The 16,641-nt window shown below is 49.5% G+C and overlaps 1 protein-coding gene across 3 annotated transcripts in view; it reads left to right on the forward strand.

The window, feature by feature from the left end:
* CNTFR (ciliary neurotrophic factor receptor) overlaps positions 1-16,641 on the forward strand; it is a 94,054-nt gene that overhangs the window by 57,450 nt on the left and 19,963 nt on the right. For all 3 annotated transcript variants that reach the window (XM_036738062.1, XM_036738061.1, XM_036738060.1), the window contains one exon: positions 1,006-1,236. In XM_036738062.1, coding sequence (XP_036593957.1) covers positions 1,006-1,236 — 231 coding nt within the window. The remainder of the gene's footprint in view (positions 1-1,005; positions 1,237-16,641) is intronic.

Raw genomic sequence — 16,641 nt, forward strand, 5'->3', positions numbered from 1 at the left:
GCCAGGGTTCGATTCCCAACACCAGGTGACAGCTGCACAATGATCCGTCTCCAGGCCCCAATTGTTTTGCCCATGTTGTTCTGCCTGCTGCTGCCGCTGTCTGGGCCCCACTCCATGTTCAGGGTTGTGGTGGGCCGGGGCGGGGGAGGGGGGGGAATAGAACATGGAAGAATAGTTTTTAGGCTGATAGGAAAGGGAATGGAGAGTGTACTGAGGACACGGGGATATAGGGACATGGAAGTACTGGAGACATGCGCATGAGGATTACAGGGAATCATTTTCTGGAGATTGTGTCAGAACCAAAACTTGTCTGGGGTCTCCTGTGTCTGAGGCCCCAGAGAGGAGAATAAGAGAGCTTTAGGGGTATGGGGGGGCAGGGCGGGGCAGAGGTGGTCTGAGTCCAAGGATGCGTACAGTAAATTCCTGCTTGCTTATCAGCCTGTGAATTATCTGGAACTTTAGCACTGTTCTGTCCCCACAGACATCCTCTCGAAATAAATGCTATGAAGCAGGATGTTGGAAAATAAAGGGAATTTATCACATTGATTTTGGAGTTGGGATCAGAGTCAGTCACTGTTAACAGCCTAGTTAGAGTCAATGTTAAGTTTGGGGTAAGTCTCAGAGTGCTGTGCGTCTGGGATCAGGACTAGGGACAGCATCTGGGTGGATCAGTGTCACTGTCTGGTTTGGGGTCATTGTTAGGGTCAGGATCAATCAATGGAAGAAAAACTCGAGTTTACATTTCTAGTCTCAGACACCAGGTTCCCTGAGCACATTGGAGGAGGTCCATTGATAAAGGATTTTAAATGAAGAAATTGAGCTATTGGTGTGACAGTCACAAAGCCTTACACACACAACATTTAGACTTTCACAGGCATAGGTTTGGGCAGCAGAGATAATGAAAGATGGGAGGTTCAAGAGGAGTGGGATTCAATTTTTGGTTGGGAAAACTGTCTTTCACAAGGCTGAGATGCCTGGGATGACCTGTCACTTGTTTCTTCCCAGATACTCATGTGCTGTATGAACGCCTGGGCTCGGACGTGACCCTTCCCTGTGGGACAGCAGCCTGGGACACAGCAGTCACCTGGAGGGTCAACGGGACAGACCTGGAGGCTGCTCACCTTAATGGCTCCCAGCTGGTCCTTGAGGGACTGGACCTTAGCCACAGTGGTCACTACGCCTGCTACCAAGGTTCCTCCTGGCACCTGCGATACCAGGCCCTGCTGCACGTGGGCAGTGAGTACATGATCCTTGATCCTGACCCTGACCCAAATGAACAGGATAATGAGTAATGAGATGAGCCTATCTGGCTTGTGGGTGGTGAGAGTGACCTCTGACTCTTGATGGTGTTGTACGTGGGCAGTGACTATGATCTGTGCCTCAATTTGCTCATGTTAAGTGGAGGGGTTGGATTAGGCAGTCTAAAGTCCCTTCCAGCTCTCCACCAGCATCTATAATCCTGTCCTCTTTACCTCAGTTCTGGTTGTTTCTTCATTCACTTTTTGATTTTCTCCTGTAAGAGAGGTCACAATAAGGAACACCCAAAATGTCTTTCTCTGGGATATTTTGGGTACAATCACCAATTCTTCCCTTGAGTTGATATGTCAGTCAGTCATTCCCAAGTAAGTGATCTCTGCCCTCAGATAATTGAGAGTTGACTTTCTGATACTGGGGGGGCAGGAATTTATCTAGATTGCCTATGGTCGTGAGGGCAATAGAATCTTGTGTGAGGGTCTGAGGGAGATGGCAGAAGGAGTGTCAAAGATTTGAGACAGAAATCCTGGCAGCAGCTTCCATAAACAGTAATTAAAGTGAAACCTAGGGAATCTGAGAAATATCCCCTTGGGGTGAGAGTGTGGGAGTACCAAGTGTTCTTCTGTGTGTATGTAGGAGAGGTGGGTTGTATGGGCTTCTGTGTGACTGTGCATGTCTTTGTGTGAAGGTGGCAGTGATTATGTGGCTACATGGTTGTCTGAGTGTGCTTGTGTGTGATCATGTCTGTGGTGGTGATTGTGAGTATGTATGTTATATGCCTTAAGCCTAGGGAGCCCTGGGAGGAGGCTTAAAGGTGGGAGACAGGACTTAGGAAGCCAGCAGGGCCATTGACCACACAGATACACTGATAAAGGCTGAGCTAATGGGACTGGGGCTGCTCAGGCCTAATCAGACAAGGGCATTGGAGCAGAAATAAATGTAATTGCCTGTAGTTAATGTAATTCAGAGTCGAGCTTCCCCTTCACCCCCACCCCTTTTTATAACTGGCTGCAGCTTCCAGGGGAGGAACATGAATCTATATCCTTTCCCTGCTGCCCCATCCTACCCTCTGGGTGTGGGTACTTTTTACCTCTGCAGATACTAGCACAAGTTATTGACTCCAGCCCTGAGTCTACCCCATCTCCCTATCTGGAGAATGGACACATTTCTCACCAGAGTTGGCATTAGGGCGGCTATAAGGGGTGGAATGAGGACTGGACAGCCAAGTGAGGTGTCTGAGAAGCTAGTAGGGCTGGGGTGGAAACTGAGGAAGATTCTGAGGAGGACTTGTGGTAGGTGAATGAATGCCTGATGTCTTAGGAACCATTGATTGAAGGAAAGAAGGGACTTTGAATGAAGAAGAGCGTGAAAATTAGGGCTCTTGCCTTTTGACTCTCTCTTTGTGTCCCTCTTTCTCTCTGTCACACACACACACACACACACACACACACACACACACTCCCAACTGAGAAGATGGAATTCCTCCTCTGGAGGAGAGGGATGGAGTGTGTGTGTGTGTGTGTGTGTGTGTGTGTACATGAGTGAGAACTAGAACAGTTAGCTGGTCCTGCCCCACAATTAAGTAGTGTGGCCTGGAGGATAAAGCTGGGAATAGGAAAACTTTGGTTCAAGTCTCCCCTCTGATACATTGTAACTGTTAAGCTGGACCAGTCACTTAGCTCCAAGCTCAGCTTAGTACCTGGTGCATAGGAATCACTTAATAAATGTTTATTGACCAACAATTTTGTAAGATTGTAAGTTGCTGAAAATGGGCCACCTTCCGATAGGAGGGTTGTTTTTGTTTTGTTTTATTTTTGTTTTTGCTTTCACTGGGAGCTATTAGGTGGTGACTTCCTTGAGGCTGGGGACTATCTTGCTTTCCTTTGCATCTTCAACACTTAGCACAGTGCCTGGCACATAAAACGCACTTAATAAATGTTCATTGACTGACAGCTCTAGTGAGATCCCACATCCAGTCCAAAATAAAAAACCCTACATTGTCACCGATATTGTCACCTACATTGTCTTTGAGGAGCTTGTACAAAGGGGAGAAAGTGAAGAAAGTTACTGGGATGACAGACACCTGGAGACAGGGATATCATTTTTTAAAAAATCCTATTTACAGTGTGTGTGGGAGGTCTTTGATTTCTTCCTGGTAGGGAACTCCCAGTGTGGAAACTCTCTTCACAGCTGTAGTTGTGCACTCATCTGCAACTTCTGGTCTTGTGAATTGCCTGGGGCTCTACTCTCTAGAAGGCTTTGTGCTAGGTAGAATATAGAGACAATAAACGCAGTCTCTGCGCTTGTTAAGCTCACGGGCTAGTTAGAGAATGGCACTTGGTGATCAAAAGTCAGAGTGGGTGGCTTCCATTCTAGTTCTGTAATGAATTGAGAAAGCAGGGAGGTCAGTGCTGAGTGTAATAGTTAGGGAGGACTTTCTGAAAGAGGTTAGACCTGTCCTGGAATGAGGGATGAGTAAGATTTGGACTAGCTGGGAAGTGTGTGTGGCATTCTTAGTGGGGGGAAATAGACTGAGGGAAGGCACAGATGAGAAATGTGCCCATGATAAGGGTGGGGAGGGAAAGGAATCCAGGACACCAAGTAATCCAATTTAACAGCAATGGGAACTAGGTAGATTCAGATCAGTTCACGGAAACCTTGAATGCCCGGTGAAAGAGTCTGTATTTTGTTCATTAGGCAACAGGGAGGTACCCCATGTTTCTGAGCAGGGACCTTAAAGTGATCAGAGAACTACATGAGAAAGCTTGTTGATGTGGCAGTGGTGGTAAACAGGATCTCTGCATTCACTGGTCCCGAGAAATCTCAGTTGAGGAAATTAACTTTACCAATGGAGATTGGCACCTTTTCTTCAACTTATGGCCTTGGAGCATTGCCTGGGACAATAAGAGATTAAGTGAGTTGTCCAGGGTCACACCGTTGGTTTGTTAGAGGCAGGATTTGAACTCAGGTGTTCCTGGCTCCAGGGCCTTTCTGTTCATTATGAAAGAGCTGCCCCTATATGTTGGGGGCCTCTCACCCCTGGTAGTCCTTGACCAGCAAGGACCTGTCTCGGTACGCAATGATTGAGGCGGGAGTCAAGATGAGATGGAAGGAACTCCGTTTATTGTATCAGCAAGCAGGATTTTTATGCAGTACTAGTCTTCGTTACTGGGTGCAAGCAAGCTCGTGCACGATCCTCTAAGCCTATCAGGAGCCCCAGGGCCATGCATCACAGCTCGTGGACAACTCATGTCCAGTGCTTATTTGGAAAGAGGGCATGTGCTGTTCACAGCCTGCCTTATCAGAGGAGGAGGAACTGAGCCGGACTGTGTAGCCCCAGATAATTCCTTTTTTCCACGGGACTGTCCTTGGGCCTCAACTCCCAAGCTCATCAGGCTCTCAAGAGCCCCTTACACCTATATAGGAGTATTAGAGATGGAGAGCATTGTCTGAAACTTGGATTTTTGTAAATCGTTGTTTATTGACTCGTGCAGCACTGAAGGTCTCCAGGCAGAAGTTAGATGGAGCATGCTGTTCCCGGGGATGTCATAGAGAAGATTCCTATTTAAGCATGGCTTGGACTAGGAGACCGCCAAGGTCCCTTCCAATACTAAGGTTCTGTCAGTCTATGAGATCACCAAGGGAGGGAGTAGTTCAGAAGCTGAGGGCCAAACCGAATGAAGATCATTTGGGAGCTGGAGGAGGAAGAGGAGACAGAGAAGACTCTTGGAGAGGCTTCTAGAGACTGGGGCAGGCAAGGAAGTTTGTGCCTTCACCTTGTTCTAAAATGGGGTCCCTGGGGTGCATTCACTTCAGGGGGTGCAGCAGGCAGAGGTAGGAAGAGAGCCAGATGAGTTCATTGTCCCCAAAGTCAAGATGAGGAAGGAACCAAGAGAGGAGTATAGTGGTCAGTGACAGCAGTGCTGCGAGCAGGCCAAATAGACTGGTGGATTTGACAATTAGGCCACTAGGCGTGACCTTGGAAAGAGCAGTTTCAGTAGAGAGTTGGGGACGGGAGCCAGATTGTAGGAGGTTGGGGAGTGAATTATATAGATCTGTGTGGAAACTTGGAAGTGGGTGGATATTATCTTAAAGGAAGGTGCTTCAGACAGGCAAGACCTTGAGCATATATGTATAGATGAGATATTGTGATATATATACATGTATATATATACACACATGCACATACATACATATATACACACATACACATACATACACACAAATGCATACATACACACATATACATAGAGAGAGAGAGAGAGAGTTTGAACAGACTGGGACAGGAACATGGAGATACAAACACAGGTCCCAGTGAAACAGTAGACTGGCTTAGGGTTCTTGGAGCCATGTTGAGAACAACTGGGTGGGGTCAATCAGGGAAGCCCTCTGAGAAGAGAGGTAAAGATCACACTTTGAAGGAGAGTACACCCACATGGTGAATCCAAGAACAAAGATTGGGAGGCAAGTGGTGGAGAGGGAATTGGGGAACTCTGCCTGGATGTGGATGGTGGATATTGGGAAGCAGTGGGAGATAAGGCTGCAGATGGAGTTTGGGGCCAGCTTGTGGAAGGCCTGGAATGCCAGGCTGAAGAGTTTGGCCTCTATCCCCTGGGGCCAGGTCTTTGAGCCAGGGAGGGTAGAGAGGAAGCTTATTTGGGGAAGTGAGGCCTGGGGGGCGGGGGCGGGCACTGTGTTTAGCTGGCAGAGTTGCTCTGCCGGGGGCCAGGCAGGGCCAGGATGGAAGCAGTGGGTGTTTGGAGAATTTTAGTGGCTGTGGGTTTTCCCTCACACACACACACACACACACACTCCCTCCCCTTTCCCCCCAACCCCTGCCCCGTTAGGACATTCGTGCTGTGGGCTCCCATCCCTGGCCTGCTGGCGAGATGAAAGGAAAAAACATGCGGTTTGGTGGGAAAAGACATGGAAAAACAACTGAATTAGGAGCAAAACAAACAAACCCCTCCAGGGAGCTACACACACATACACACACACATGCACACGCACACACGCACACACACGTGTGGACACAGGCAGACGGTTATTTGCTCATAGGTGGGTGCCTTTACTCATGAAAAGAATCCCACACTGACACAGGCAGTCAGACCCATATACGAAGTCTTTCTCTGGACTTAGGCCTATGTATTCACACTTACAAATACACTTGTGGGCACAGACAGATAGGCATGTTAATGGACCCATACAAGTATGCGTGAGTGTGCACATACACACCTTCCCAGACATACTCTTCATGTACTGAGAGACACACTCATTAACACATCTATCTGTGGCTATTCACTATCTCACAACCACACGCTGGCACACACAATCACACACAGTCTTGAATACACAGTCTTGAATACACAGGCACGCCCTATTTTTTTCACACACAGAGGCTTATACCATCACATATACACTACCGCACACAAACCTTCCACACTGACACTCTCAAACTCTCACGCTTGCCTTCTCTCCCTCATCACCCCCTGCCCCCCTTGCCTGGGAGGGGGGCCTCTACTCCTCAGCTGGACTCCAGCTGCACAGAGTGGCTCCTTTTCTTCCTTTTCTTTGTTTTTCTTTCCTCCTTTCCCTCGGAGAAACCTGGTCCCTGTCAGAGAGGAAACCCAAGCCCTGTTCCCAGCCCTGGGGCCCCAGGGCCAGACAGCTATGCTGGCCATCCCCCTCCTCCCTGTAGCAGGCCCACCCTTTCTCTTGACTACCCTCCCCTGCTCAGCCAGTCTTGCCCCCAAATCAGAGACACATGGTCCTTACCCTCAAGAAGCCCCATTTGAGAGGGAAGGTGTGTGACCCCAACCCTGGTCATCCTGGTTTGAGGGCCTGGGTGTCTTGGGTCTCTCTGAGCTGAGCTGCACTAATTGGTGAGTCTCCTCACCCCATGTAATATTGGCCTAGAGTCCTGGGTCAGCCTGGGTCAGCAGAGAACAGATCAGGCTTGTTCTGTTTGACTCCACGGGGCCAATATAAGTGGAATGGGCAGAGATTTCAGAGAAATAGAATTAAGCTCAACATAAAGAAAAACTTCCTAACAGTTCGAGCTGTCCGAAAGTAGAATGAGTTGCCTTATGGAGTGAGTAGGAGGGGCTGGTTCTGAGCTTCCTTCCAATTCTAGCAGGACTTTAAGCAGAGGTTAGGGCAGAGACTGAACTGTCAAATGACCTCTGAAGTTGAGCAGAAAACAGCCATTGCCTGCGGAGGAAGCCCAGATCCTGGCCAGTGTAAGAGGAGAGGAGAGTATTGGTAGGTCTTCAGACTAAGCCTCCTTCTGTTTCCACTCCCCCCAAGGTCTAAGAACCCAGGCCATATTCTAGGCCCCTCCTAATTGAGAGATGGGGAGGGGCTTCTGGGTCTTGATGTTGGAGACCTAGGAGAGACCTAAGGAAGGTTCCATTCCTCTGCCCCATTTCCCCTGGCCCTAGGCTAAATTTCTGGGGAGCCTTGGTGGAGGCAGTTCAAAGGGACCTGCTGGAGGGTGAGAGAGAGAAGTGGAGGGGGGAGGGCAATGAGCGGGGGGAAAGGGTGAGAAGTCAAGTTTTATTTAATACCAAAGGGGTGTTTGGAATCACCTCTGCTATCTGCTTTGTGAATTATGTATGTGGTGAGAGCCTCGAATAAGGGAGTTAAGGATGCCCTCAGGGTGTCTTTCCCTAGAACTTTACCCTCAGTCTAGACTGAACTTGCAGTCTCATAAGCATGTGTTCTAAGGGCCCATTAGCAGCCTGACCTCAGACCTACCCTTCTGAGATTACAATTCCCTCAGAAAACCCTGTTCTTCCTCCCATGTCCAGATGCCAGTGGGTTTTGATTCTCCATGATTTTTTTAAAAAATTGTTGTTATCCTTGACCCTACTTTTCTTTCTCTAGGTGTAGATTAGAGAACTATCAATACCTTCTGGCCGTCTATGCTCCCATTCCTACACAGCTCTTCAACAGGTAGAGAAACTGAGACCTGGGGAAAAGACTCTTCCCACATTTCAGAGCATCTAGTGGTAAAGACTGACACAAATCTGGGAAGAGGAGTCTGGAGGCTCAGCTGACTTAGCTGCCCCAATACTGCCAGAGGAAGATAGGGAATCTCCTGGGTCCCCCTAGGCTTTCAACAGTCCAATCCTTGGGAAGCCTCTGTCTGAGGGAGGAAGACAGCCCCGCTCTGGGGTACAATAGCCCTATCTCTGAGAGAAAGGTAGTGTGGTAGGAGTGGATAAGACCTATAATGGCGGATAGAGTGCTGGGCCTGTGGCAGGGGGAGATCTTTGACTGTTGCAAACTGTGGCCACGTCATTTAACCACTCTGAACCTCAGTTTCCATGTCCTTAAAATGTGGATAATAACACTCGTACCTGCTTCAGTGGGCTGTTATTAAGACTCAAATGAAGTGATCTGTGTAAGAGACTTTAAAGTACTATACAAACATTAGCTATTATTGTATGAGCTACGGACACACTCCCACCCTTGGAGAACCCCTGACATGAGGGTGGACACAGTCTCTCCTTCTGACATAGAGACATTAAATGAAGACAAAATGGCTCCTAGGTAGAGTTGGGGAGAGGCTGAAGGCCTCTCTGGTCCTGATCTGATCCCTCCATGTCCTCTGTTCCATCTGCTCTGCTGCTGCTGCCCCCTTTCCTTCCTGCCTCCCTCCCAGCTCCTGCCGGGATGTACAAAGCAAGGTCCTCATCCCAACCTCCCCGGAAGGAATTTCCTCTCTAACTGGGGCCCCTGCCAGTGCTGGCCACTTTGTCCTCTCCCCCTAGGCCCTCACATGTGGAATCACTCCCTCTGCCCCACCCAAAGCTCTTATAACCGTACTTCCTGTGTCCTCCTCCCTCCCTCCCCCTCTTCCTCACCCCTGATCTCCTTGACCCCATCCCTATGTCCCCCAGAGTCTTCTTGAGATTCCTCCTAATTTATTCTTTCTTTCCCCACTAAGCAAATCTTAGTGCATGAAATCCAGGTTCAGGCAGGAAAGGGTATGGAATGAGGAGCTTCCTAGATTTCCTCTGAAGTCTCTGAGGGCTTCCTGGAGGAGGTAAGAACTGAACTGTGCCTTAACTTTCTCCTAAGACTAATGGCAATGTTGAACTGCTCCATGATTGAGTCACTTCCTCTCCTCTCAGTTCCATAGGACCATAGCCTCAGAGCTGGAAGAAACCTTAGCGATCACTTGGTGTACTGTAGGCGCTTCATTTGACAGCAGAGAAGAGTGAGGCTGAGAGATGAGATTTGTCCCAGGCCACAGCTGGGTTTCAAAGCCAGGTCTTCTGACTCTAAGCCCAGCCCCATTTCCACCATCCAGGATAGCGTCTGCCATTCTTGCTGAGGTTGTTCTTCCCCACCCTTCCTCACCTGCCTGTTTGTGCCTCATTTCACTAGGTGGGGGCCTGGAGTCCCTGTTCATCTTCCTCTCTTACATATGGGACCCAGGTGAGTGAAGGGTGGATAAGTCCACAGCCCATCTCTTTTGGAGAGTTGAAATTATCAGAGTGATTTCCCCTTTCAGGACTCAGGAAGACAGGACAAGGAGTTGTTTGTTGTCCCCAGAGGAACATCTCTGGTGTTTGGGTGCTGTACAGCACAGTTGCCTGCGAACTGCCCATGCTGAATCCCCTCCCCCCTCCACCAGTGCTTGGGTGTCCAGGGCCCAGGCTGCCAACACTTGCCCCCCCCATCCCACCTCCAACCCTCGCCTCCCTGCCATGGGTAACTTGACCCCTGGCACATGGCCTGGCATTCCTTCATCCACATGAAAGGGAAAACTCCCGACCTCACCAGCTCACTCCCATCTCTGAAGTGACACCCCTCCTCCTTCCCCTCCCCCGCCATGCCCTCAGGATCTCAGGGCCTGGAGTAACCTCCATGGGTCATCCTTTTCTGTCCACTGTCCCCGGGAAAATAGACCAGGTGGTTACCCAGAGGGGGGGTCACTCTCCCTCAGGTGATCTAGAACCCCAGATCTCTTATTCCCTGGGAAATCTTTCTTGATTTCTGCTCTGTATTCTTCCTGCTGCAGGGTCAGACCTACACAGCATATGCATGCAGACAGATGCATAGACCTCTACACACACTCGTGCACACAGACACCTCCACCTACCTCCCTTGGACAGACACATGCTTAGACATCTGGATGTGCACACAAGCACACAGACACACATGTACACACGTTTCCTTAGCTCAGAATATTACTTCTCCTTCCCAACTCCTGTTTATTAGGTGGAGGGGGGTGTGGTATAATACTCGCTGGAGATGTTGTGGGATTCAGGTTGCTGGCTGGATAGTCCTCAGAGATCAGAGGAGCCGCCTCCAACCAAGGTACCCAAATAGCCTGGTCTCTGTGAAACTGTCTCTGTGGGGGAGGCAAAGGCCTGGGGAAGATTAATCTGGTGGTGGGGGGGGGGAGGCCCTTCGGGAAGATCTGGAGGGGACCAGAGGACAGGAAGGAAGGAACCAAGATTAGATAGCAGGAAAGAGTTCTTCAGAGATAGTGTGTGGTGTCAGGGAAGGGGGAGAAAGGGGACTGCGATTAGGGAGGCAAGGATGTCCTTCCCCAGGACTCTCAAAGTCAGACTGGTAGGGGAGGGCTGGGGGAGCTGGACAGAATTAACTCCATCTGTCAGCAGTCATTCTCCCCCCCCCCAACTAATCCCTCAATTCTCCGATTCTCCAGTTCACACCCTCAGCTCCTAGAATATTTGTGAGGTATATCACCCTGCCAGGGGGCCCTCTCAGGTCATCTGATATGGCCTCTTGCAACCGTGTGTGTGTGTGTGTGTGTGTGTGTGTGTGTGTGTGTGTGTGTGTGTGTGTTCTCTCCCTCCTCTTCTGTATTCTTTTTACCCTGTTACTTCTTTCAGGGGACTGGTGTCCCTGGGTTCCCTCATGTGCCCCTCTTCTTCCTACCCTCAGTGGTACCAGGAAGTCTCTCTCCTAGCACCTGCCTCCCAGGTTGGTTGTGAGGGTAAAATGAGATAATGTTTGCAAAGTGTTTTGCTGGATGCCCCCACAGCATACCCAGAAACAGGAGAACACTGGGTCCTCATCCTATCTCTGTTAATAACTCCCTGTGGGCCTTTGGTCAAGTCTGGACCTCAGAGGGGACTCTTGGGGATATCTTAGTTCCCTTCCAACTCTGACAGTCTGCAATTCTCTGTCTAACCCAATGCAGTGAAGCTTTAATAGAAGAATTTCAGGCACCTTGACAGGTAGTTAAGGGGAAACATTATTAGGCTGGGAGTAGATCTTTCTGGCGTTCTTCGTGTCATATTTTACAGGTAACTACGTTTTCTGCTGATGCGTAGGACAGCGCTGCATTTTGATATGCATAGACAGAAACACCACTGTGCCGATGCGTGCCCATATACACCCAGCCATGTCACAGTGTAGGCTGCATATTCACACGTGTGTAAGCATGCATATACATGCATGTAGAGGGTATCCAAAGTCTTTGAATAGTTTATTGAAGCTTTAAAATGCTGCCCTCAGACTTTTGGGTCAACCCTTTATTGCATTTGTATGCATATATACTGAGAGAAAGAGGAGGGAGGAAAGGCAAGTAGTAGTGGATAGAGAACATGTCTCTGAAGTAAAGAAGGGCTAGGTTCAAATACTGCCTCGCTCATATGACCATGGGCAAATTATTCACCTTCTCAGTGTCCCAGACAGCTCTAGAAGACAGAACAATTGCCCATCTACATTGGTAGAGGAGCTTCCCGTGACAGGCAACATATGAATGCATGTGTGCACGGTGTTCCATCACGTGTAGACACAACCACACACACAATGCCCAGACAAAGCTGTTAACACATGTGACTACATTCAGACTTACACACAGCGTCTGTTATACGAGGCTCAGAGTACCCAGGAGCAATGTCTCTGTACGGAGGAGGAACACAGACATAAATTTCCAGTCTGAGAGATTTCCTAGGGAATCTGGGGGATGATAGGAGGGTGTGGTCTGTCCTGTTTCCTTTATTCTGAGTTTTTCCAGGAGTGATGATCCCCCTCTGGATCCCTTAACCATAAATCCCTACCAGACCCCCATCCCCCTAGCAGAGCCCCAACGTGTGGTTGGGCTAGGTGATGTTTGTGATGGAGCCAAGGAGAGGAGTTGAGGGGCAGGGGGTCATTTCTCCTCTTTTAGGAAACCCTTGCTGACTGCCCCTACTCCCAGGACCTCTGTCTCAGGCTCCATCCTATGGTCAGCTCTTCTGCCCCTACAACTAACCAATATTATGGGATATGGACACTTGTCCAGGAAGCCCTCTCTCACTGCTGCTGTTCTGCCTTCACCCAAACCCCTCTCAGTTCACTCCTCTGAGTGTGGATGGTAGAAACAGTCTTATAGAACCATCCTTGACCTGTCACCACCCTTGGAGGTCTTTCCCCTGCATTCTTGTGGGCTTTTCTTAAAACACCTTTCACAGAGTGCATCCTCCCTCTTCCCAGCCTCCCCTCCCTCTCTCCCTGCCTCCAGCCCTAGCCCCTTGATTGGGCATTCCTCTTTGCCATCCCATCTGTATCCCTTCTGCTATCTGGTCAGTGTGATTGAAGAGAAAGGAGGATCTTTAAGGATACCTCCCCACCCCTGTCCCCGTAGGTTGTGTTCCTTCCTTCTCTGGCTTCTGATGGGGAGGGGGGCCTGGGCTGAGAGGACTTTGCTTACAGACCTTTTCCATTTAGCCCTAACTTTCCTTTGCTCTGGAAAATGTGGCCGGGCTGCTGACAGACAGAACATGTGGCCGGACGTTTGTAACCAATTCCCGGCCCCAGGGGCTGGACTGGGGGAGGTGGGGAAGGATGGGGGCCAGGGACAGGGGAGGAGAAATGCCCCCTAAAGTTCACAGATTGGGGGCACATATACTTTTCCCTTTCTTTCACCCCATTATTTCTTCCTACTGTAGTCAGGTTAGGAAGAAATAGGTATGAAGGTTTGAGGTTAGGTGTTAGGAAGAACTTTTTGACAGGTGGGAGGAAAGATGATGGTGATCTAGGGAGTTTTGGGGGCCCCGTCTCCTCTTCCTTATTCCCTTCTTTTTAGAGCTACCCTGTGAGGACCTTCAGGACTCAACCCCTCCAAATGGGCAGTCGACCACAGGGACAACTATTAAGTGAAGAACTTGGGAGAGAGTGTATGTGAATGTGTGTGTGTGTATGTATGTATGTATGTATGTCTGTGTATATGTGTATGAGAGGGATGGCAGGGACTGTCTTTCTCCCTGAATCTCCACAGCTCCATGCAAACAGCAGGTGTTTAGTACATTTTGTTGAATGAATGAATGTACAGGATACAGGTGAACTTTGCTGGGCACACTGAAGATATATCTATATGTCATTATATATGATACATGTGAGGTACAGATCACATTCTATATTATATGTGTTATACATATGCACACACAATAAAATCACAAGTTTATAGACTGTAGGTTAAGAATCACTGAACTAGAGGAAATCAAAGCTATGACAACCTGTGATTCTAAGTGGGGCCTCTTGCCCTGTAAGCCCAGAGAGAATGAGGGGGCTATAAGGTGTAGTGGGAGTGAGCAGAGGCCAGTACAGCCTCTCTCTTGGTGCAGACGGGTGGTGGCAGAGGAAATTAAGCCCATCAGGGAAGGAGATGAACAAGGCTTGCCCCCAGCAGCTACTCTGCCTCTGTTTCTCCTTTTGGGCCCTCCTAGAGAAAACCTCTTTAAACTGATGCGCCTGGGTCCCCAAACCTCTTCTATCCTAGCTCATATTCCAACAACTTCTCTGACCATCTCAGACAGTGACCCTGATTTGCATGTGATTTCTCCTTCTAGTGACCAGAACCTATTCTTTTAAACAACCTGAAGTCTACTCTCTGCCCCTGTTTTCTCTCTCTCCCCTGGGGTTTAGCCATGGTGGGCCTCAGGCTTTAGGGGATCTGGGACGCTAGGCCAGATGTTTGCTCTCTGTCCAGGAATCAAAGGCCAGGGGTCACTGGCTCCCTGTGAGGTGGCTAATGAGGTAACAAGGGGGCCCATGTTCCCAGGGGAGGCAGGAGTTAAGTTTATTAGCCCCTGGAATCCAATTAGTCTTGAAGGGTATGAATCTTTTGGAAGGGGTGGAGTGGGGGAGAGGGGTGTGGCTGAGCTGGGTGCAGTAGACTAGCAGATGTTTACAACTGGTCAGACCTACTGCTGCCCTGATTCAGACCCCTTGGTCTGGTCCAGTCACACTTAATCATCTGCTATAGGAGGGATCGTAGTTAGGTAGCTGCAAGTGTCCTCGGAAGGTGAAGGAGGGTGACCTAAAAGATGGAGTTAGGTCAGGAGATAGGGAAAGAGAACCTTTGTTGTTGTTGTTCAGTCATGTCTGACTCCTTGTGACCCCATTTGGGGTTTTCCAGGCAAAGATATTGGGGTGGTTTACTATTTGCTTCTTCATCTCATTTTGCAGACAAGGAAACTAAAGCAAATAGGGTCAAGTGACTTGCCCAGAGTCACACAGCTAGTAAGTGTCTCAGGCCAGATTTGAACTCAGGAAGATAAGTCTTCCTGACTCCAGGCCTGGCACCCTATTCACTGCTCCACCTAGCTGCCCCAAAGAGAACCTAGGGAGGGGTAAATATGGGGTGGATGGACTGGTCTCTGGTGGCCCCCGAGATAATGGATGAGATTGCTAGGGATTGCCACTTCTGATGGGGTCATCATGACTGACATCTGTCTCTTCCCAGGCTGTTAATCTCTAAGATATTTAAAAAACCCCTACAAAATGGGAGGGAAGGTAGAAGTGCAGGGCAGAGTTAGAGACTGAAGGCTGGAAGATCAGGGAGCCCTGGTGGTGGTTGCTATTGAGAGGATTGAGGATTCTCATATTCTCTCTCTCTCTCTCTCTCTCTCTCTCCCTCTTCCTCTCCCTCTCCCCCTCCCTCTCCCCCTCCCTCTCCCCCTCCCTCCCTCTTTCCCTCTCCTCCTCCTCCTCCTCTCTCTCTCTCCCTCTCTCCCTCTCCTATTTCCATCTCTTCTCCTTCTCTGACTCTTCTCTCTTCCTCTGTACCTGACTTTGATTCTTCCCTCCTCCTCTTCCCCCTTCCCTCCCCCTCCCCCACTCTTGGCTCTTTAGTGTGTACATGTCTGTTTCTGCCTATCTCTCTCCTTTGGCCCATGTCTCTCTTCATCACTCTCTGATTGCTTCTTTCTGTCCTTGTTCTCACGTATCTCTGCCCTTGTTTCTGTCCCTTGTGTCTCTATTTGTCCATTTCTAGCTTGTCTCTCCCTGGGTAGCTGCCCATTTCTGTTCGTGAGTCCCTGTCATTTTCCAAGTCCTGGCTGGGTATCTTTCTCACTGCTTACCTCTATTTCTCCATCTCTGTTTTTCCCTTATGATCTTCCCTTCCCCCAGGTGGGATCTGCCCAGGGAAAAGAAGCTTCTTGTATTTCTTTCCATCTTAGGCTTTCCTCTCCCTTTCTTCTAGCCCCCTCTCTTTCTAAATCTTACCTGTCCTTTGAGACCCAGCTTAAATTCCAGCTCCTTCAGGAAGCCTTCCCTGACTGGTGCAGTCACAGGCGCTCTCCCTTCTCTGGCCTCCTCAAGTACTTAGCGTCTGAGCCACACACTGTCTGTCCTTGATCACACACTGTCCTGTTTTATTCTTTAATAGCTTCCTGCACCTGAATCTCCTTCTCTTCAATCAGACTGTAAGCTCCCCAGGGTTAGGGATGGAGGCTGCTCTCTCCTTCTCCCTCTGAGCAAAGCCCAGCCTGAGGGCTTCAGTACAAATCCCTCAAGTAGGAAACTGAGGCCCAGAATGGGGAAAAACTTGCCCGAAGTCACGCAGGGCTAAGGGAAACTGCTGGATTTTGGATGTGCAAGATTGGATTGTGGATGGAATATCTATGTAGAGTGCTGTACGCAGAAGGAGGTGGTGGTAGTCAGATCTGGGGGTGTTATATTGGGGAATCATTCTCACAATTGGGGTGGGCAGGAGCGAACACCCCCAGTTAGCAAGCAGAAAAAAGCCAAAGAGGAGAGTAGTAGGGCTTGTGAGTGAGTGTGTGTGTGTGTGTGTGTGATAGAGAGAGAGAGAGAGAGAGAGAGAGAGAGAGAGAGAGAGAGAGAGAGAGAGAGAGAGAGCGCCAGCCCTTTTCAGGAGACCAAGGCAGACTTAGGATCAACATTCTTGCCTGGACCTGCCTCCCCCAGGAAGCCCTCCTGGGTTGTGTCCAAGGCTCTCCCCTGGCTTCAGGCCCCACTCCCAGCCCCTGATGATTGATTAACTGGTAGGAGGAGCAGAGGGGCCAGGGTATCCACCCCCACCCCCCAGGGACGCACCCCAACCCCTTAGCAGCTGCCGCAGTTGTTTCATTTAGCAGGTGAACAGAGAGGAGCTTCCCCTGTGCCGGTTTG

Source organism: Trichosurus vulpecula, chromosome 9, assembly GCF_011100635.1.
Source record: "Trichosurus vulpecula isolate mTriVul1 chromosome 9, mTriVul1.pri, whole genome shotgun sequence".
Lineage (NCBI taxonomy): Eukaryota > Metazoa > Chordata > Mammalia > Diprotodontia > Phalangeridae > Trichosurus > Trichosurus vulpecula.